The sequence below is a fragment of the Numenius arquata genome, chromosome 6, assembly GCF_964106895.1.
Source record: "Numenius arquata chromosome 6, bNumArq3.hap1.1, whole genome shotgun sequence".
Lineage (NCBI taxonomy): Eukaryota > Metazoa > Chordata > Aves > Charadriiformes > Scolopacidae > Numenius > Numenius arquata.
In genome coordinates, this window is record NC_133581.1 from 57,260,998 (window position 1) to 57,283,962 (window position 22,965).

Here is a 22,965-nt window from a genome sequence, read left to right on the forward strand (position 1 = left end):
AGACAAACTATTCTCTTTGGGTTCTTTGAAACAAAGACTACATTTCCCATTTTGTCTCCCTTCATACTCCCTATAGCATATTAGAAAAATGACACTTATAAAGGAAAATACTCAAGAAAAACTGGTTTTACTGATCTGGCAGTAGAACCTTCTCAGTTTGAAAATTAAAATAACTTTAGTAATTGCCTAGACCCTTTCAGTCAGATCTGTGGAAAAGTCTATATGACAACTAATAATTTTCAGGTGGCTGAAAATCAGAAGCGAGTGGAGTCTTTAGAGAATGAAGCAAAATCCATCCAGTCACAAATCGATGAGGTATGTCCAATCTTTATATAGTTTCTGTTTTCAAATCTTTGCAATTTCTCTGTTCTCCATGTAGTTACTGTTTTAATTTTTTTTTCTATTAAAGGTGCAGAAATAATATGCTGTGTAAACCAAAAGACTTTGTAAGGCTTAGTACTTTTGTGACTTGTAGACTTGATTTAGTAACTTTGAATTTCATGTAGCGATTGGCATTTATTGGGAAGTACAAGTTCCCTTGTCTTTTCTTTGCCTGCTGACTCCACAAAGATAAATAGCATTGCAAAACTAAATCAGCAAAAACTGGTGAAATTGTAGGAAAATGTGAGGATACGTATATAGCACAGCTAGAAAACCCAGGAATAAGTCCCAATAATATCATCATGTTCCTACTTACATCTTCACCTATACTCTATAAACAACACACTTTTTTATTTCACTTAGGCCAAGTCCACCCTAAAAGTATATCAGATTAATACAGAGAGACTCAAGACATCCATTCAAGATGCGGTAGATGAAAACTGCCATCTCCAGGAAAGTGAGAAACAGGTAGGTTCTTCCTAGTTACTGTTAGAAATACTGCATTTTTTGTGATACTGTGTAAATATGATTTCTCCAAGGAGCTTGCCCTCTATGCGTTTGTTAATACCCCTTGCGTGTTCTGGTAAATGGAATAAGGAAGAGGACATGGCTTTAAAATTATTTTATGTTGGAATAACTTTATCTAAAGTAGTCCTGTTTTGAAAGAAATTTAATAATTAGGGTTTGTGGGGAAACATTCATACAGTTCAGTGAGGGAGAGAGAGCACTTGGTAATGTAAGACTAGTAAGAATTTTGCTGAGACTTAGAGGAAAGCAGCAAGATTTGAGCAAGTTCACAGGTACGATCCTCTACAGAGGCAGAGAGAAAATGCCTATACTTGATCCAGAAAACAAAAGAATTTAAAAAATTGCAGAGTATGCAAAAGGCAGGTAAAAAACTTAGTGTGGTACCACTATGGAACAATTCATGGGAAGTCAGGCAGGTAATACAAAGGGATGGAAAAGACTGATCCCAAATTTTAGCTGTTTATTTCCCTCAGTGCCATAGCCACTGGGGAAATGCTGATTATTTTAAAATGTTCATCATATGCAATACTTTTCCTGTGCAATAACTAGTTTTACAATTAAATTATTCTATTTTTTGGTCTAATAAAAAGGTATTCTCTCTGAACATTAAATATTCCATGGAATGTTTTTGGATTTTGAGGGGTTTGGGGTTGTTTGTTTTAATGGATGTGTGCTTATTTTCCTGACTGACTGATGATCTCCTTGTTATCTGAACAGTAACCTGACAGATGGTGAGGCAGGGGTAGAAGTACAGACCTGTTGGTTTTTAGCAGTCTCAGCTGGGGCTTGCTTTAGTCCTCTCTATCAAAGCACTGTGCCTGTCAGACTTACTGATTCAGGAAAAAAAAAAAAAAAAAGTTACTGGAAATAAAAAAATTTCTGCAGGAGGAATATTTCAGTTCTGTACAACTCTATTATCAGTAAAACTTTGTATTTTTCTCTGATTTTAGAAGGAGTACATGTTTGACTACAAAAAAAAGGAAGGCAATTTTATTAGATACTCTCAGTGGAGAAACAGTAAATTTGGGTGTCACCACTGAGATGAAGTTGCTTGAGAATTATTTTCTTTCAAGAGTCTTCTTCATCTAATCTATACATCGTTTTTGGTTGTTTCTGTGAGAAGGAAGGGTCTGGTCTCAGTGCTTTGTTTCAAATGTGACAGTATACTTATTAAATAAATTTTAAGAAGCAGTATGCAAAGTTTTAATAGAGAGGGTTTTTTTTGTGTTTTCTCTGGTAATTTCTTGGTTTCAAACAGAAATCATTCTGTGATTCTGTGAAAAGAATCTTTTTCTTACATTTATTAAAAAATAGTACTTAGAGTAAGATATTACTAAGTGCTGATAATTACATTTTATAGGCAATCATTTTATATCAAGCAAACACAGGAAAAAAAATCAGTAAATACAACTCCCAGCATGTAATTAACTTCCCAGGTTCCTAGATAAAAATAAGTATTTTTGCATTCCTTCTAGATAAAATAGCCTGGGTATAGTAGTTCTTTAAGGACGTTAATTAGGATGAATTACTACACTTTGTTGTTAACTGAGCTTTGCAGGTTTTAGTAATTTGAAAACATTTATATATATTGTATCTTGCTGTACCTTTTAGTAGATAAATAACCTGATAAGAAGTGATGGAACCTGATCAGGAAAGAAGAGAAAGTATCTACTTTGCTTGTTTGTACTCACTTTTATGAGGTTGTTGTAAGCATGAGAGTTAGTTTGCTATATTAGAATATCCGTATCCTTTTTTTATTTTCCTTTCTTTTTTTTTTTTTTTTTTAAAGATGGAATTTCACTTATGCTCAAAAGGTAACAAAGGTGTTATTTGTTCACAGAAGCTAGAATACTTTCTTCCTCTGTCCATTTGCACTAATGGGTCATAATCTTCTGGCACATCATAGCTTAAATGTTATAACAGATGTGCTGTCGCAGGTTTATGATGTGTCAGAGAGAGGATTGGGCCTTTTAGTTTGAACAAGGGAACTGTTAATGAGCTCCAAACTTCCTGTGCTTTGTTTTTTGCAGGAACATTAGGAATATATATTGCTTTAGCTTATTGCAAATCCTTGCTATTTCTCTTTATTGTGATTGTTACAGGTATATAAAGTCATGTCAATTTATTTTCTCTTTGGCTTCATGAAGAAGGAATCTCTTAAAGTTTAGCTTCCCTTTGAGGGTGACATTTAATGATAAAAGTAGATGCCTGTGTATGTCTTCTGAGCAGTATTAGCATAAAGAGTATTTTTGTTTTATCTGTAATACCTAGTTTGCCTGATGCTGCAAATTCATACATGGCTTTTACTGCTTGAAAGGTGCAGTTGTGTGCCAAGTGGGGTTCATCCAGTTCTAGTCACGTACCTTTTGTTTTATGCCTTCTAGTTTATCTTTAAGTAGTGTTCAGGCTTGCTTCTCTGTTTGCATGGCAGTTCCCCTGTTTAACTACCATTTTCTGGTTTTATTTTTAGTATAACTGGCTGTTACGTTCTTGTTGCTCAACCTGGTTATTTCTTCCTGTACATTCACTGCTTTTAAATGGTTGCCTGTTGTGCAACTTTAAGCAATATTATTTTGACAGATTCTCAGACAGATTTTCTGTACCATACCCCATGTTTTTGTACTGCATGTTTTGTCTTAAGAGAAATTTGCATCAGTTCGATTTCATTCTCACAGTATGAATACATTGTTTAATTAGTTAATATGTTGCAATGGTTATTTTTAATGAGCTGGTGCTTAAGTGTACTAATACCTTTACTGCTGTAAAGTATTTTTGTGAAATGAGATTTTACTGGGGGATATATGTAAAACGTAACCTTGGAAATCTACCTCTATTTTTAGTTAACCAGAGTTAATTACAAAGTTGCAAACTAGTAGGTGTCAATTACATACAGTTGCTCTGACTTTCATTAATAGGGAAGCTTTTTTTTAAAAAAAAAAAAAACCACCTTTAAGAGGTATGGAGGAGAGTTGGAGAAATAATAGTTTTGCAAGTCACATGAATTTAAATAAATGTAATAAATAAATAAAGTCTAAAAAGTTTCCTGGTTTCCCTTACCTCACTGACCTCTTCTAGGTTGAAAAAACAGGTACAATTTCAGAAGTGTGTGTGTATATTGTGGACTGAGTGTGCTCTCCATCCGTTACCCAGCGTTTGTAGCTGTTACATGAATTGTCACTATTGTATATCTATTGCTATCATCACATCAGGGTTTTTTAACTGAGAAGAATATTAAATGAACTGTTCTTACAAATGTTTAAAAATATCCTAACAACTAATTGCAATGGAGAGCTATTGCAGCTAAAGCAACTGGACTATGACATAGAAGTCTTTATTTTTCAACTCTTGAGCTTTAACTGTCTTGTAGTCTATGTTAATTCTTACTGATGGATGAGAGGTTAAAATTCTGCTTGTGTGTAGATAATATACATAACAGGCTCAAGTAGTATTCATCCTTGATTCTTCGTTGTAATAGACAATCACACTAATCTGATATTTCCCTTTTTAGCTTTTACAAGAAGCTGAAGGATGGGGTGAACGATTTAGTGAACTAAACGAACAAACTAAGATGTTTGAAACTTCTAAAGCAGATATAGAAGAAGTATTGAAAAATAAAGAGAGTCAAGTCAAGGTAAATTGTGACAGCTAGCATTGAATCAAATTACTCAGACTGATACTAATCATTGAGTTCCAAGAAAGTCTACCAACCTCTCCTTGTCTTAATATGCATTAAGCTGTTTTGGGTTTTTGTTTGCTGTCTCCATCCTCTAATGTCATGTTCCCTGTTAAGCAAAAAAGGTTGCTTAGCAGCGCAACAGAGCAGTCTGATAACCTTTGAAGCCAGCATGTTAAATAAGCAAAAACTCTCTTAGTTCTGATGGAGTATTTGCATTTTTTTTTTTTTAAATTTGAAGTGTGGGAGTTGAGAGCGTATTCTTACATGTGTGCACCTTATATACACAAGCCTGCTAAAAGCGTGCATACTTGGCTATCTGAAAGGTCTTCACAAGGGCACACCTGCTGACATGCAGGTATATGTTCTAATAGAAAAGTAGTATCAGACATCTACTATCTTGCATATTGGGCTCCCTTAATCTACTAACAGAACTAAGTAAAGGACAGAATTCCTGAAAAAGCAATTGTAATGGTAACTATGTTTTCATTGCTTGTATTTATTTTACTGTTTCTGTTTCCTATGGGCTTTTCCTTAGTCACTGACACAATACTTACTGAAGATGAAAGACTGGAGTTCAGCAATAAGAGAAGATGATAACGCTGAAGATAATCACTGGGACACAGATATCAAGGGTGAAGCAGAGAATGGAGAGCACTTAGGTACAGTTTGTATAGCTTCCCATCTTAAATATTCATTTAGTAGATGTTTTAGAAATACAGAACTGGCAAACTTCCAGGAAGGTTGAAAGATGAGCTTCGTAGAGGTTGGATTTTCAGAACGCACCCAATGTTATTCACGATGGACAGTTCATTGATGCTTGGACCCCTATGCTACTATTTAGCAATGTGTGGGTATAGCTAAACCATACATATTATTATACAGCAATGTAAAGAATCAGTGCTCAGTCTCTTGCAGAATAACTTCAGCCTATGTTAGTATTAAGCAGTGATTCTCAAACAACATTTTTAGGTGGGAACCTTGCTTTCGTTTCTTCTTGAAGCTCCTCCCAGCAGTAGCACAGTGGGTCCCTGGAGCCTAATTTCTGCTTCCTCCTCCTTACACGGGTGTTACTTGTTGCAGAAGCAGTATGGTAGAACTGGAATCAGAGGGGTGTAGATGTGGGTCCCCTCAGAACATCGGCACAAAAGAGCCTTTCTTCCTCCTTTTTCTTGCTGCAGCTGCTTCTTATGCTGGTGCTGATGATACCGTAGGGCACATCCCAGTAAATCTTACAGTGTGTATCCAGCATCTCCGTGTTAACATGAGCATTCTGACTCTGATTCATTGGTAAACAAAGCACTAGAATACAAGTATATCCCTACCCCCCCATTTTTTTTCTTTTGCCTCCAAATATGCTATACCTATTGTGCTATGTTGGGGATTGATTTTTTAGAAAAATAAAATAATAGTAGTAAGCTCTGTCACAAACATTTTTATGCATTTTATGTGACATATTCTATTCTGTCAATCAGATGATCAGCAAAAACGAACTGTAAAGAAATTGATCTATGCTGCAAAGGTATGTGATTTTTGAGAAACTTGTGGGTGGAAGGGGGGAACTAGAGAGAATATATGCAATTGTGATGGTAAGTTTAATTGCATATAGATAACACTATCACAGAGTTCTGCTTCTTCTGATGTTAAATTACATATTTTTGCATGCAAACAATTTCTGGTAATCTTAAAATGCTCATTTTTTTTATATTTTGATTGTAGTTAAATGCTTGTTTAAAGACCTTGGAAACAGAAAGAGATCAAATGTATTCAAAACTGTCTGATGAAAATAAAGCTAAAGGAGAGCTTACAGGTAATTAAATGTTGTTTTGCCTTCAAGATTAATAAGATGCTGCTTTTGTAAAGTGGTGTTAGAGGCTGTAAGTATTACTTCCAGTAAAAACTGAATTAAGTTTATGTTAATACCTCTACTTGATTTTTAAAATGCCTGTTTAAGTTGCTCAGCTATTTTAAGTATTTGATTTTAGAGGTAAAGGAATAGAAGTTGCTAAAGCACCATTTGCAAATTTTGTGGTACTCTGTTAGAATATTCTATAAACGTTAAGTTACAGAATCTTAAAATACATGGGCAAAGTGATATTAATAAATACATAATACCTTCTTTACATAATTTCTGGACTTGAAAGAATGGATTTTTAATGTAAATTTTAAAACCGTCTATTAAAAATGGTAGCTTAATTGTAATGAGTTTGTAATGGGTGCAAGCTCAATACTCCTTAAAATCCAAAATACTGTATTTAGAGAACTGAACTTAAAAGCATTTTGCTCTACTTTTTTCCCTTTGTTGTGTAGGCTGTATTGAATTAAACTTTATGAAATGCAAACACTGCCACTTCATATTAAAGGCTGTAATTAGCTATTGCTTTCAGAAATAACAGCCAGCAGAGTAGCCATCACATTTGAATGTGCTTTGTTACTTGGGTGACGAAATTATCTGTAAAACTGTATTTTTCTTTTTTTTTTATAGTTCTTTAAACTGACTCTCTTTGTGTTAGTGTGTTTTCCAAATTGATTGTCCCGTAAAGATACTCAAACTTACTCAAAGCTTTCTGTGTTTCTTGAAGAGACACATAGGAATAGTAAATAGGAAAAGAATGACTTATTTTAATTTGGAAAGATGAGGTATTTTGACAAATCTAAGTTATGCCTTCAGGCTACTCAGCAAGACCTTGTGTGGGTAAAACTGCACGAGTGTATGATAGCACTGATTTTACTCCTTCAGTCGAACAGTTAACAGTAATAAGAGCCCTAAATGAAAATTTAGATTGTGAATTACAAAACTGCATTGTTTTCAAAGCAGCTATACAGTTCGGAGCAAAGGCTAGATACATGCTCAGAGCTGCACTTTGTGACAGGTAGAAAGTATAGTTGCTGGTTTCCCATCAAAAGGAGCAATACAGCTTCTCAATTTGTATAATTTCTTGAACTATATTAACATACTATTGCTTATATTATTAAATCAGCATAGGATCAAAGCTTTTTACAAACTTTCGATGTACTAAAATATTTAAAATGTTTTAATTTTTGTAAATTTTGCATTATCCCAATATAATTATCTCTAAATTTAACAGAACGTATAGAAAACCTTCAAAGTCAACAAGCTTCCTTGCAGTCTGAAAAGGAACGTTTTGAAAATGAAGTTCAAAAACTTCAGCAGAAACTTAAAGTAATGACTGAGCTTTATCAAGAAAATGAAATGAAACTACACAGGTGCTGGTTTCTCTTTTTGTATTCAATACTTACTCTTTGATTTGAATGTAACTCTTTGATTTGGGGGACGGAAAATTATTAAAAATTTGAATACTGCTTTCCAGAGTTTTCTGAATGGTAAAGACCCTGTTATGTTACACCTTCCTGTACATTTGTGACCACAGTCATTTTATAGAAATTGTTTCCATGAAAGCAGTGGTGTATTATTTTATGACTTTTCCACAAGCAAGTACAGGAACAAAGGTAAAACAAATAACACATCTATGAATCTATGAATAATCTATGAAATAAGGTGGGTGAAGTTGGAAAGCTTGATTTTATTTTTTTTTTTTAATTATTAAATTAAGATATGATGTAATACAGCTATCAAAGTTGCTGAAAGAAAGATAATCAGTTGCTCCTTTAACTGTGAGGTATATTTTATATAGTAAAAAGAGACAGTAATGTCGTCAGAGGAGTGATGCTATACATAAAACTAAGCTTAGAGTTAAAACATAGGCAAGCTAACTATTACAGGTAAGCAACATAGAACCCTTGTGAGTCAGGCTTTCCTCATCCAGAAGGACAGAATATGGGGACTGTACTATCTGCCTCACGGTCAGGATGGTAGTGGGGGTTATAACTTACTGATTGAAATCAGAAATGTGTTAAGGGCTAGAAATAAAGTTGATTGGAATGGGATGGGGCATGTAGTAACCTTCAGAAGTGTGCGTGTGTGGAGGGAGCAGGGGGCATCATTTTAGGGCACAATGGTATAATGAGTTTTAGTAGCCAGAAATTATTTCTTCAAGATACAATCTTGAAGGCAGCAAGAGAAGCAGTACAAGTCTTGATCCTGTACTGAGCAGTATGCAGGGCCTTTTTAAAGTATTGCTTTCAATAATCTGCTCTGTAGTGTGTATATTTATATACACTACATACATATTTGGCATCTTTGTAGATGTAACAAAACCTAGAAATGCACTACGTTAACATTTGATTTTTAAAAAGGGGGGGGTGGGAAGGAAACTGTTAAAATGAAGCTATAATGGGCAGTCAGAAAGGAAAAATGTTTGCAGACTGTGTGGCTGATATTTAAAAATACCACACTGAAGCTCAGCAAATGTTTGCTGCTTATCAAAGATTTTAGAAAAGCCAAAAAAGAGTAGGGAGAAGCTGGTGTGACGAGATAGCAGAATGAAAGAGTCTGTTAGCATTAACAAGGCATCTTTTAAAAAGCTAGGTGCGTTCAAACAAGGGAAGTAGAAAAGTGGGAAATTAAGATTGAGTATAGAAGAAGTCTAAATCATATTAAAAAAAGTCATTAGTTTGTTTGCTAAGGACCACTGTTTACAGGAAAATGACCGCTTTATCCATTCAGGACTGTATGCAGCAGTAGTATCCATGTGTGTTCTGCAGAATTACCTTATGCATAATCTGCAATCTGGAATATGAGTTTTCTCTTCTGAAGTGCCTAATGAGGCTTAAAAAAAGAGGGGCCTGGAAAGAATTTTTTTTTAATAACGATTTTTTTTTTTTAATAGATAATAACAACCTTTTTCTGCTCCAAAAATTTATTTTAAAATGCAAAAAAATAGAACAAATCACTGAAAGTTAGTGTAATTTTGGTTTTAGTTTGTTTGATTTGATTTCTGGCTGCTTTTTTTTTTTTTTTTTTTTTTTTTTTCCTCCTTTCCCTCCTCCCAAATAGAAGGGTTGTTCAGCCTGGAAAAGAGAAGGCTGGGGGAGACCTTATAGCAACCTTCCAGTACCTAAAGGGGGCCTACAGGAAAGCTGGAGAGGGACTCTTTATCAGGGAGTGTAGTGACAGGACAAGGGATAATGGTTCTAAAATGAAAGAGGGGAGATTCAGATTAGATACGAGGAAGAAATTCTTTACTGTGAGGGTGGTGAGACACTGGAACAGGTTGCCCAGGGAAGCTGTGCATGCCCCATCCCTGAAGGTGTTCATTGCCAGGTTGGATGGGGCTTTGAGCAACCTGGTCTAGTGGGAGGTGTCCCTGCCCATGGCAGAGGTTGGACCTAGACAGTCTTTAAGGTCCCTTCCAACTCTAACCATTCTATGAAATATTCTTTGGGAATATGGATTGTCTTCCAGATTCTTTTTAGGAATAGTGGTGATCTAGTTGTTTCATATAGAACAGTTCATATTAGTTTATTCAGTTCATTAATACAAACTAGTGCTATTTATGCCACTCCATGTTGCCTATAAAACTCTTTATCTGGTTAAATACCATGTATTCATCACCCCTGAATAATTAGAGAAGTTTTTCTTGACAGACCAACTACAAAATTGTTGACTTGAAACAGAATTAACCATAGTTTTTGAATTTTCTTGAAGGAAGCTGACAGTGGAAGAGAGAGAACGCCTACAGAAGGAAGAAAAGCTTTCTAAAGTAGATGAAAAAATTAATCACGCTGCTGAAGAACTAAATAGCTACAGGTAATTACAGATTTTAGTTGCTGTAATCACTTGTCCCAAAGTGAACAAAAGGCAATAGAGAATTAGTAAGAACACCAGTATAAGTGAATGTATTTTCTTCCAGTTTCTTTGGGGGGTGTGTGTGTGTGTATTACATGCTAGTTTGTTTGTAACAATACGTACTAAGGGAGTTTTTGCTGTGTTAAAATTGGGTATGGAAGATCACCAGCAGCCTTTCTTCCATTAGAGTGCTAATTGTATTGACGTGTTAGCTTTAATGGAATGGAGATGTTGGTCTCTAATCTAGTTCCCTTTACTGAGCAGAGATAAAAATAGGAAGTTAATAGTATGCTGTGAAATGAATGCCATGTTCAGTTTTCCTATAGATTCTAACATATTTATATTGTATAGTTACAGTATTCTATTTCTGTATTTCTAAGCTTGTCAAGTAGTACCATTTTTTAGAAATCCTTTACTGAAATAACATGATGTGGGAATATTTTCTGAAGTTGTTTTTTAACTGCTTTGCTCTGTTTTGTGTTACACCAATGGCTTACCTCTGGTTTGTTTCTGTGGTTTCTCAAACTATGGCATAATTCTTTAAGCTGTAATGTATATTCCCCATCTTCCTTCAATGTTTTGGGGGTATTGACTTTAACTGAGTGATTCTGATCAACAGTGCTTCCTGAAGAGTTAGTTAGGTTAATTCTCTAGAATGTAAAGTTCTTGTAGACATTCTTCAGTATTTATACAGGAAGACAGAATTCACTCTTCTTGATTTACTCAGAATGTGAACTTTGTAGACATCTTAATTTTAAAGAGAATATTAATAATGCAAATGGAGTATAACTAGCCAATGAGTGTGTCTTTGGCCCACCTGCTGAGAGAGTGTAGAGCCTGGAGAGGCTGCGCACAGGGCAGCGGGCAGCAAGGGTGGCATCATCCTTTCTGTGCTCTTGAAATAACTTTAGTGCAAGTGACTGTCCCTCAGGGCGGACTGTGGCAGCCTGTGACAGCGTGGTGCTCCAGCCACATTGGTACATTTGTGGAGCTGGGGGAGGCTGGCTGATAGGGCACATGTGGAGGGATATCCTTTATATTGGAAACGTATTGCAGACCACTGAAAAGTTGGGGAGATGCTGGGTTTTTTGTTTCTGTTCTTTTGTTTACATTCCTGTTTGCACTAGTCTAGGGCCTAGAATTTCCACTGCTGCTGTAATTTTTATGTATCCTGTGAGCCTAATTATCTTTTGGTTAAAAAAAAAAGTCTTAATTATACCTTGTGTTTACTGTTGTGTTTACTGTATTTAAAATTACTTTCCTCCACATTTTATTACAATTTTGTTACAGAGAGCGAGCAAAAGATCTTGAGGAAGAGCTAGAAAGAACCATTCGTTCTTACCAGAACCAGGTATGTGCTTTGTGTTACCTACCGTCGATGCCAAGTAGGACGGATGTTACTGCAACTGAAATAACACTTCCAGATAGGTTGTGATACTGTATTTAGCTTGGTCTTGTTGGATGGGGTTTTTGCCCCCCCCCCCCCTTTTTTTTTCCCCCTTCTTGATGCCATCTGGTTTTGACTGACACAATTTCATAGCAGAGATCATTTTAATTTAACTTATTTAAGATAATTTAACCTTACTAAAAATTTAAATTTTAAGTTTAGATGTCTCACTAGAAATTATCCGTATACATTAAATTATCTTAAATTTTCTTCTTCAGATCAATGATGATCTAATGAATCTCTCTTTCACAGATCACTTCACATGAGAAAAAAGCTCATGATAATTGGGTAAGTTCCAAATACTGAATGTTCTCATCTTTGTGCATCTTCTTTTTCCATCATCTGAATAGCTTGCTTTATCACTTTTTTGTTTCTTATTAAAAACAGATAATTAACTCTAACCTGTCACCTTTAAATATACGAGTTTCTGTAGAGATACACAAAAGCATGTTAAAAATACTTGTATGATATAAAATAGTTGGAATAATTAAGCCAGATGCCTATGAGCACAGTAGAACAATATTACAGTATTATTTGCTGTAGCAGTAAATCTGCTGGAATAACATGTTACCATTTAACAAGTGTGTTGACATTTTGCTAATAATAAAAGCTTTTGGCCTTGTTTCAATGCCATTTTAATATTTTCCCTGGATGTACTTCACTCCTTTTATCTACTAACAGAAGACGTTATGTCCTGTGAGAACAGTATGTTCCATTGACAGCTCCGTAAGAATGTTGCTACAAAATCCATTTTTACCTTTTTTCCAAACAGGAAACTTTAAAATATCTCCTGACTAATACATTCTTCAGTTTCACAGAATGGTCTGTATAAGATAAAATCCTGTTAAAAGCTATGATGCTTCATGGCCATAATTTTACAGGTTTTTAATTATATAACTTTTTAAAAAATTCTTCTGTAAAATTTGAGACTTTAAGTCTTGTAAATATTCTGTAGATGTTTCAAAGCAGAATTTCATTTCTGCAGTTTTAAGAATCTGCAGGAAAGCCATGTAATTCCTCAAAAGCTTGGGTGGTAGAGCTGCTAATGTCATTTGGTGATATATGTGAGGCTCTGTTTCATATGCTTTATACACAAGTCATATCTTTTGAAAATTCAGTCCACGTGCTTTAGATAGAGGGGGAAGAAATGTTTTGGATCTAGGACCTGTCACATTTATGAAGCGTTAAATTAATAAATAGCAATATCTAAGCATCTGATTTTTGTTCTCCCCAAAGCTAACAGCTCGAGCAGCTGAAAGACATCTCAATGATATAAAAAAAGAAAATGCACATAACAGACAAAAGTAAGTGCAGTCCTGATCAAATTGTAAACAAATGCAATTGGGCATGTGAGTATGTTTTGGATTTACACAATTTGGTGTTTTCTAGACCTATGTTAATCAGTTGTGGCCCAAACACAGAGCAGAGAGAGCACAGTGTTCCACTGGAGTTCTGAAAGAAAGGGAGTAATTTGAGCATTCCTGTAACGATAACGTGCAAGAAAGTAAGAACTTATTTCAGTACTTCACATAGTTCTTATTTCAAGAAAGAAGCAGAAAGTTTTGGGGGTTTGTTGTTTGTTTCTTTTAAATAAGTATGTATCACCCAGCTGTCATGGTTACCTAATGATTTTACAGCTGATCTTAGAAGTTAATGCTGAGCAAAGAGATCAGGTGTTGGTGGTTGAGAGGAAACTTTAGCTGTGAAGTTAACTAGTATTTGGAATGTGGTTTAGAGTACTCATGAGAGTAATGTCATGCTGGGAATTGCGACATCTAACATGCCACTTCAACTTCTGAATTACAATTTAAATACAGCAGCATAGAGAAATACTTACCAAACTCTGAACTTAAGAGTTCCTGAGACATCCTTGGTCTCTTTTCTTTTTATTTAGGGAATAAAATACCTTGCTCTGTTAACCCTTTAAGTAGAAAGTCTAGCAGTAAACAGTGCAGTCTAGTAAAATTTTAGCACTTGTTAGTTATTAACTACTTTTTTGTTGCTTATTTGCAGATTAACTGAAGCAGAATTTAAACTTGACCTCTTAGAAAAAGATCCTTATGCTCTTGATGTGCCAGTTAGACCATTTGGCAGAGGTACAGTATTGAATTGTAAAATAGAGCCTAATTGTTTTGGTTTATGGTTTTGTTTCCTAAGACCACACATACGTAATTGTTTGAAAACTATCTTGTCCATGTGTATGTACAAATAACAGTCATTTAAAAGAATAATTGGGTCATAAGTTACTCTAGGTCATGTTGAGTATTTTGTTGAAACTAAGAGCGTTTGTAGCATTGAAGAGAGTAGACTAGGAATATGATACACATGGTAATTAGAGCACAGTTTTCATTTCACTTAGACAATTTAGTTTTAAACTTCACCTGAGAAGTTAATTACTTTATACAGTTTGCTAAACTAAATATTGTGAACTTGAGTATTTTGTTTTAACTGTTCCAGAGCATTCCCCATATGGACCCTCACCAATGGGCCGGCCTTCATCTGAAACAAGAGCTTTTCTTTCCCCTCCAACTTTATTGGAGGGTCCTTTAAGGCTTTCACCTATGCTTCCAGGTGGAGGAGGAGGAAGAGGTACAATTCTTAAACTTGAAAACGTATCTATTCTGGATTTCTCTCTCCTCAACTATAAACCTGTCACACCTTTTCCTCTTGCTGGTGACAAAAACTATTAGAACAACCACTTCATTATAAACAGTTAATTGGACAAACTATTCCTGTTTTTCAGCTTGCTTCTAAGCTGTCTAATGTGTAACAGTAAAATGGAAAATTTAGTTGTTACTGGTAGGTTGGTCAGTGGATTCACTTTAGAAGCATAGACTGAGAAAAGTGAAAAGCCAAACTTAATCAGTCTTGGTTTATTTCTTGGACAAATGAGGTTCTGCTGAAATGAACTTATAATTTTAAAGTAAACAATAGTGGATTAGTTTTCTGAGGAAAGAATACTGCTACTTCCAGCTCATTGGTCTACAGTCGGTGAGAGAAGGAGAGGGTGTCTGCGTTGTCAAAAAGATGAGACGGTTTTGTTGGGTGTTGTGACGCTAGAAAGTTACTGATTCAGTAAATTGTTTTCTTCTCTTTGTTCTAAATTTGAGGCAGTCATTATACACGGAGACAGTTTACTCCATAGTAGTGAAAGGGACAGGAAGGTTGTGTATAAGGAGTAGAATTCAGAGATTAAGGAGCAGGTGAAAGCAAGTCATAGTGTCATGGATTGTAAGGGAAGAAAAACACTGTTCGTTCATATTTTTGATGTTGATGGAAATAGTGTAGATAAATGCTAGAGTGGAGTTCAGCATCTGTTACGGGTAATAAAGAAGCTACTATTTAATTTACTGTTACACCCGTTGAAACCTGTACTTATTTCATGGGAAACTTGTCTTAAGTGTCTCTCCTATAAGGATTTCACTAATCAACATTGATTTTTTGAAAGACCAGCACGGACTATTTATTTACTTTAATTCTTTGTAAAAAGCATATTCAGGTGTGTATGAAAGTTGATTCATTTTCTAAGTCAGAAAAGCTTGAGATTGAACGTTCAACTGTAGCTGTACCACACGCAAGCAAAAGCATACTTGTCAATTTATTTTTATAGAGACAGTAAATAATGAAACTGAGCCATCCAATGGATCTTTAAATTGTAGCTCAGCTGTTGCTGGTGAGAAAGAGTAAAAACTGGATTTCAGGATGCAGTTTTAGCAAGGAAAGAGACTATAAAGGCATAACTACTGTCCATTTCGTAATGGAGCGCTAATGTAACTTAGGCAGATTAAACAAATGATGTGATTAAATAATGCGAGCTCCAGAGCAATTGTAGTGCTCATCTCACTTTGCACAAGACACCAAATGGCTTCAAATTTTAGGTTGAATTTTAGGATAGAGAATTAGAGAATGAGATCTGAATTCAGTATTTCTATAATTTTTCAGACCAAATCTATTTTAAAGGAAACTCGCAACCTGAAATCACTTGTTGTTACAGTTTATCTTGCACTTGGTTATTTGTTGACCTGGTCTTCTCTGGTTTTTTTTCTTGAATAATAAATTAGAAAGAACCAGAAGAGTGAATGTAATGTGGATCTTTTCTTATGATGAGGGTAACTTTCAGTTTGCTAATTTTTAGTTTGATTAGTTACAGGTTTTTTAGCATTAAGAAGATTTATCTTGAGGGCACTAGTTTCTCTGATTTGAATGAAACAAAACTCTTATTAAAATGATTTTTTATTTTTTTTTATTTTTTTTTTAAATGGAGGTACTCCAGATTGCACTCTTTTTGAACTAAGACTTTTTCATTCCAAACAAACCTTTTAAACGCTTCTAGTAAACATAACTGGTCATCAGCAAACAGCTGGAGAGTCCTGTGGAGCCATGCACCTCTTGTATATTGACAGTGTTGGCGTTCCGTGATTCTGTTTTACTGTTTTCAGACTTAATGAAGAAAGCCATAATAGAGTATTTAAAATACCTGGGTAAATAGCTATCTGATTTCTTTGATTAGGATCCAGAGGACCGCCTGCCATGTATGAAGCTGGTAACGAAAGAGGAGAGCTGAGTTCTGATAGATTAACTGATCCCCACAGACCACCATCAGATACTGGATCCCTGTCTCCTCCTTGGGACAGAGAACGCAGGATAATTCTGCCTCCACCAGGTATAAAAATCTGTTTACCTACTGTATTTATGGAAAATGGAGTTTTCTGACTTGCAGGGGTATATATTTAAGTATTTTTTGCTTAAAAATATGAAGTGTTTCCTTGGAACTAGAAGCGCAACTGCACTGAAAAGGTTTTTATAATAGTAGCTTTTTTTCCCCTTCTTGAATTGTGCGGTTCACTTGCACTTCTTCTGTGCTATCTTTTAAATATATATGTGTACTGGCAGTGTACAGTCAACTGTTCGGTTTCATCATTTTACTGAGGATTTGTTTAGTACACCAAAAGACCGGTCTGGCCTGAATAATTAATAAGAGATTTGAGGAAGTAAAATGTTTTAAAGGTACATTAGCCTTATATGTAAATAAATAAATAAATAAAAGCTATCTAATGTTGAAAAATACTATGTTTTTCAGAAAAACATTTATATTGATAGTACAGGAGTACCATGGTACAGTCATCCTGTTCTTTCATGTTGATATTGCTTCTTTGATAATTAACAATAACAAAATCAGTCTTTGCTCTCACTTCTTCAGCTAAACATCTGTATTGCACATTATCACTCAAGGAAGACAGAGTTGAATCAAAGAGTATACTACTGATATTTCTCAAGTAAAACAATGCAGGGGAAGGACAACCTTCCTGTATACCTGTAATAAAGAAGCAAAAATGCTACAAGTTTAAAAAAAAAAATTAAAAATTAGGTAAAGTACACAGATTAAAGTACCCCAATAATTAGATTGTAGTTGCTATACATCTGTGTGAAAACCTGATTATAAAACTCAAAGTCCACTCAGGATACAGTTCCTCATTTGCCAGATCTGCCCTATTGACAGGGTGCTGCAGAGAGGTGGTCTTGTCTCTGTGACCTGAGTTCTTACCTGTCTTTGCACTTGGATCTCACTGATTCAGTTTGTCTTGTAGCTGCATGATTGTTTGCTAGATCTGATGTAAGGAAGTTGGTGGAAACACATCACAGCACTATGAAATGTATTGGAAACCAGCCCTTTTATCTAAGAATGGCTTAAAATATATAGTAACTTATTTGCCTTTGACCTTGATTGCTCTGCTGAACCTTCGTTTCAAGGCCTCACTGTGTAGCACTTAAGCAGTCATATCTTTCGCAATTCTACTGTATCTTAAACCAAAAATCAATGAATTTTCTCTTTTGCAGCTCCTTAGGGACCTAAGGTATAGTATGTACTTGGTGGTATTCTTATGTTTGGGGATTTTTAAGATTTGATTGCTTACCCTGATTAATAGTCACTTTGGATATCGTTTGCTCTTGTAAATATCCCGAGAATTTTGCTGGTCCAAAATTGTGTGAAATCGGGGGAATAAATCTTCACTGACCTGTTTTGTGATTTCTTCATTGTTAGTTGAGCCTTACACTGATCCAGTTCCTCCTCCTCCTCGAAGACAAGAAAGATTTTTCCCTAATCCTCCAAATACTGGAAGACTTTCCGGACCAGCAGAACTACGAAGTTACAATGTGCAGTCTTTTGATAAAACAGGTGGGAATTGCTTCCGTGATGCTATAAAATGGAGAACCTCAGTATAGGTTGACCACACGTAGTAAGCCATGGTAAGAGGATAACTTTATTGCTACCACAGACCTGATGTTCCATTGTGTAAAAACATTTTTAACACCTGCTGGCCTTGATGCAGTCTGTCCGTGTTACCAGCAATAGTAGTCTCTTGTTGGGTGGATGGGATTCATGGAATGGTAGGCATGAGGCATTTTGTGAGACCCCTCCTGGAGTACTGTGTCCAGCTTTGGAGTCCTCAACACAGAAAGGACATGGACCTGTTGGAACGGGTCCAGCGGAGGGCCACGAGGGTGATCAGAGGGATGGAGCACCTCCCCTGTGAAGACAGGCTGAGAGAGCTGGGGTTGTTCAGCCTGGAGAAGAGAAGGCTCCGGGGAGACCTTATAACAGCCTATCAATACCTGAAGGGAGCCTACAGAAGAGCTGAAGAGGGACTCTTTGTCAGGAAGAGTGGTGACAGGACAAGGGGCAATGGTTTTAAATTGGAAGAGATTTAGATTAGATATAAGGAAGAAATTCTTTACAGTGAGGGTGGTGAGGCACTGGAACAGGTTGCCCGGGGAGGTTGTGGATGCCCCATCCCTGGAAGTGTTCAAGGCCAGGCTGGATGGGGCTTTGAGCAACCTGCTCTAGTGAGAGGTGTCCCTGCCCATGGCAGGGGGGTTGGAACTAGATGATCTTTAAGGTCCTTTCCAACTCTAGCCATTCTATGATTCTATGATTTTTTGTCTACCTTCACTGTTCTGTGTGCTAACCATTGAGGGTTGGCCTTGAGCCTGTTTTGGCCCCTCCCAGGAGGCTTAATGCAGCATTAAAATAAAACCTTTACTTTTAAAACCTTTACTTGCATTTCTGTGCCACTTTTGGTAAAGTCAGAAAGATTTAAAGTCGGTAAGACTGAAAGAATAACAGCAAAATTTTCAAATATCCACTGGCTTTGCTTATCCACTTCTTTGCTTAGAAGGTCCTGAGGCCGCCTTCTTCAAACCGTTGGCCATACTTGCAGCTTTTTGTAGTTCACAGTGCAGTTGCCCCCAACTTAGTCACACATTCCACTGACCCCCAAGTACCATTTCTTTTAAATTGGCCAATTGTGTAAATGCTAGTTTGTGATACTTAGCAACAGCCAGAAGCTCAGAGGCAAAGTTTTGGTGACTTCAACCTTATCACTGAAACAGTTTTAAGAGCTTAAAGCCTTAATACTTATTAAAGAGTTTTCATCCTTATTTAATGCCTAGTAAGTCACAGGTGTCTGAGTCATCAGCTCGGCGGGAGCCATGAAACTCACAACAGCAACTTTGCCACCCAATATCCAGTTACTCATATGATGAGTAGTGAGTTACCATCTTTGCCCAGTTTCTGGGCACTGAGAGGGAGAACCTTTGATACTCGGTGTCGTAACTGGGAACGCTGAATTCTGTGTCAGGTTGAAGGTTGAGGCTTTACAAGGAACTGGTCCTGTAGAGCCACTCGCCTTCCTACCCCCTTTCCCAAGATTCTCTGTGTTTCACTTCTGCTTTCTGATATTTTGTTTCTTTGTCACTGAGGTCTCTCCCAACACCTGGGTGCTGACTGAGGGACAGGAGGGCTGCGCTGTCTTTGCACTTACTTGGGGCAGCCATTTTTACCCTTTTCCTCAGCCGCTGGCAAGCAACAGTTGAACAAATTTTAAAAAGCTGTATTCAGTTCCTGGGCAGTTCAAAACCTACTTGCCCTACGAGGTTTTGCTGCCAGCATTTAGCAGGTCATTAAGCATATGTGAATGTTGCTTTTTAGAAGCATATAATTTCACTAGACTTGGGTGAGTATTTGTAAAAAAAAATAGAAAAAAGACTCAAAAAAAAAAATCAACCTCAAGACCCACCCACCACACACCATCTGACTTCAGAAGAGCAACGCATCTCACAGCACTGAAATCCAGGCTCCAACCCTGAAGAGGAAATGAGCTACGCTTTCTCAGCAAGGTGATCAAAATGTTATTTAAAGTGAAGGAAATTATTTGCATTTCCCTAAGCTGAGGTGGCTGACTCTCCTAAAACTTTCAACTTGAGACAGGTACCCGGAGCAGGAAACTTCTTGTGAGGAAAAAAAAGACTTAAAAGCTTGACAGAGTTTGTGAGCAACTTTACAAGGATTTAAAATGGAAAGTGTTGTGCAACCGAAGCATCAAGGCATGAATATTCTCTCTCTGACATCAGCAGTTGAAATGCTTCGGATTGTTAAGTAACAATATCTCCAACAAAGGCAGGGCCTGCTTGAAATGACAAGTAATTTAGATTTTTGGAAAAGATCTATCTGTTCATTGAGAAAGAGCTTTGTTTGCTTCAAAGGAGAAGAGATAAAACATATAGATGAAAAATCTGTCACTTGTTAGAAGTATTGTTTGGGTCTTGTGCATTTTAGTGTTTTTATTCAGGCAGAAGTGTAAGAAAGCAGTATTTCTCAAATCTCAGGTTTGGGGTTTTGTGGGGGTTTTTGTTGCTTTTTTGGTTATGGGTTGTTTTTTTTAAAAGGAGGAATAGAATCATAGAATGGTTTGGGTTGGAAGGGACCTTAAAGATCATCGAGTTCCAACCCCCCTGCCATGGGCAGGGACACCTCCACTAGAGCAGGTTGCTCAAAGCCCCATCCAGCCTGGCCTTAAACACTTCCAGGGATGGGGCATCCACAACTACCCTGGGCAACCTGTTCCAGTGTCTCACCGCCCTCACAGTAAAGAATTTCCTCCTAATATCTAATCTAAATCTCCCCTCTTTCATTTTAAAACCCATTACCCCTCGTCCTGTCTCTACACTTCCTGACAAAGAGTCCCTCGCCAGCTCTCCTGTAGGCTCCCTTCAGCTATTGGAAGGACATTTAGTGTATATTTTTAGTATATTAATATACAGTCAGATTCTCCTCTTGACAATTCCTTTCAATAATTTTCTCCAGTTGTTACTGAAAATACCTGTTTTCAGGGAAGCGTAAAGGTAAAAACACTGATGTTCCTATTTATCTCTCAATTTATAGAGTGAGTAAAGCAAATATGAGGATGATCATTCTTATTTCTAGCACTTGTCCAGAGCTGAGGTAGTTCTGAAAGTCTCCTTGGTGTTTAGCAACTGAGGAAGGAATCAGTTCTTGTCAGACTGGAACAGGTTTGCTGTCAGCCTCTGTGCCAAGAGCATGTCATAGCGCAGTCAGTCCCGGAGTGGGACTTAACCAAAGAAATAAAGTTTTAGCAAGAGGGAGGGGGAAAATGGAACTGCTATGGTGGTGTTAAGATGTATTGCTAGGAAAATGCACTTGTAATTTCTAAAAATACTAATATGGCAAAAAAAGTCTTGTTTGGATACAAGAAACTTTGGTAGAAGCTGGAACCTTGTAATTCACGTGCAGCCTGTACAGAAGTTGGAGAAAATACTCAGGAACAGCTTTGTGTTCTTCAGTTGTCTTTCAGCCTGCAGAGCACTTGCTTGGTGCCAGGATACTTATTTTTTTCTCGCCTGTGTATCCTGACTTGAGACAAAAATACTGTAATCCATGGTGGAGAGGAGGAGTTCAGCACGGAATAACTTGTTTAACTTTTGCCTACAGATGGACAAACATCTTCAGAAAATAGCCCACAAACAGAACCAAGTGGAAATGAGATGAAAGATCATTCTAACCTTAGTGTAAGTAGCTAAACAGAAACTTGATTTAAAGAAGCTTTAATCTGCTGCAAAATATTTAGGAAAATGTGTTCATAGTACATTGGTCACGTTATATTGCACTGTGCAGTCCAAATTATAAAATTCTGTGTATACTTTTATCATAGCACTTACTGTCTTGTGAATTAAATTTCTTGTATGACTAATACAATCCCTGTTGAAAATTAATTATAACCCAAAAGATGAAACTGTGGCTGAGGTGATGGTCAGTGCACACAGATAGCCCTGCTCAGGATTGTGCCATCGCTCAGGCAGAGTTGGAGCTAGCTGTTGGCAAGTGTGATGTTCTACACCAAATGGGCCTGATGGGACTGGAGGTGTTCCCCTTCCTTATCCCTTTCCCCAAGATCACTCCCGTTTTCACTGTGTTGCAGAACTCGCTGCCTGACCAGTCGCTGGCACCTGAAAGTGAAGCTGTCGGTTCGGGGTTTGGTCCTCCGCCTTTCCCTCCAGTCCGACCTCCCTTCATGCCTATGGATCCTAGAGCACCTTTCATGAGACGAGGACCTCCTTTTCCTCCCCCTCCTCCTGCTGGCATATATGGACCACGTGAATGTTTTCCAGTACGAGACTTTGGGCTTCCACGCCCTCCAATGCCAAGTACGTAGCTTTTGCTGGCATTTCCTTCAAGCTGATGAACATGACGCTACCTGCTCTGTGCAGGCAGTGAGTTATCTCGCTGGGCAAACACTTAAATCTTTATTTGCACATACTACACAATTCAGCCAACTGGGAGCATCTTTTCTGGTGAAGGTTAATTGTACCCTTTCTTCTTCACAGTTGCTCGTATTTTGAGCAGCCTGGTCTAGTAGGAAGTGTCCTTGCCCAGAGCAGGGGGGGTGGAACTAGGTGATCTTTAAGGTCCCTTCCAACCTAAACCATTCTGTGATATTAATAATGTTTTTACAAATATTAGCTTTGGCTGGCAAACACGCATACACACACCCTCCAACCCTTAAAGGTTCTTTTTTGGGGTAGGAAAGCCAGTAGATTCTTACCTTAATCCTTTTCCTCCTACGAGGTTGCATCATGTATAAATCTTAAACCTCCATCCTTTAGCTTGGAGGTATTGCTAGTGTCCACACAAAAGCATGCATTTGGCACACAATTACTTGTTAATTGATTTTCTTTGGAGTTTGCATTAGCGGAGCAAGATTTGTCAGACTAAAGGGCTGTTTCTGCCTCTTGCTGCTCTCAGCTTAACCTCTGAAGAACAAAACAGTTATTTTCCAAAGTACCTGTAAGGTTGTACAGCCCAGGGCTGCCACCGCAGAGCAGAGGTGATGGTGGCGGCAGCAGCCCAGCGACAGGCGCTGACTGGCT

The 22,965-nt window shown here is 37.0% G+C and overlaps 1 protein-coding gene across 1 annotated transcript in view; it reads left to right on the plus strand.

Annotated features, from left to right (window-relative positions):
- The window catches only part of MIA2 (MIA SH3 domain ER export factor 2), a 41,685-nt gene that overhangs the window by 18,030 nt on the left and 690 nt on the right, over positions 1-22,965 (plus strand). The window contains exons 12-28 of the mRNA XM_074148626.1: positions 244-315; positions 745-849; positions 4,418-4,540; positions 5,121-5,244; positions 6,058-6,104; positions 6,302-6,392; positions 7,672-7,810; positions 10,152-10,253; positions 11,583-11,643; positions 11,992-12,027; positions 12,976-13,043; positions 13,753-13,835; positions 14,197-14,328; positions 16,250-16,402; positions 17,783-17,917; positions 21,530-21,606; positions 22,017-22,242. Of these exons, the coding sequence (XP_074004727.1) occupies positions 244-315; positions 745-849; positions 4,418-4,540; positions 5,121-5,244; positions 6,058-6,104; positions 6,302-6,392; positions 7,672-7,810; positions 10,152-10,253; positions 11,583-11,643; positions 11,992-12,027; positions 12,976-13,043; positions 13,753-13,835; positions 14,197-14,328; positions 16,250-16,402; positions 17,783-17,917; positions 21,530-21,606; positions 22,017-22,242 (1,774 nt within the window). The remainder of the gene's footprint in view (positions 1-243; positions 316-744; positions 850-4,417; positions 4,541-5,120; positions 5,245-6,057; positions 6,105-6,301; positions 6,393-7,671; positions 7,811-10,151; positions 10,254-11,582; positions 11,644-11,991; positions 12,028-12,975; positions 13,044-13,752; positions 13,836-14,196; positions 14,329-16,249; positions 16,403-17,782; positions 17,918-21,529; positions 21,607-22,016; positions 22,243-22,965) is intronic.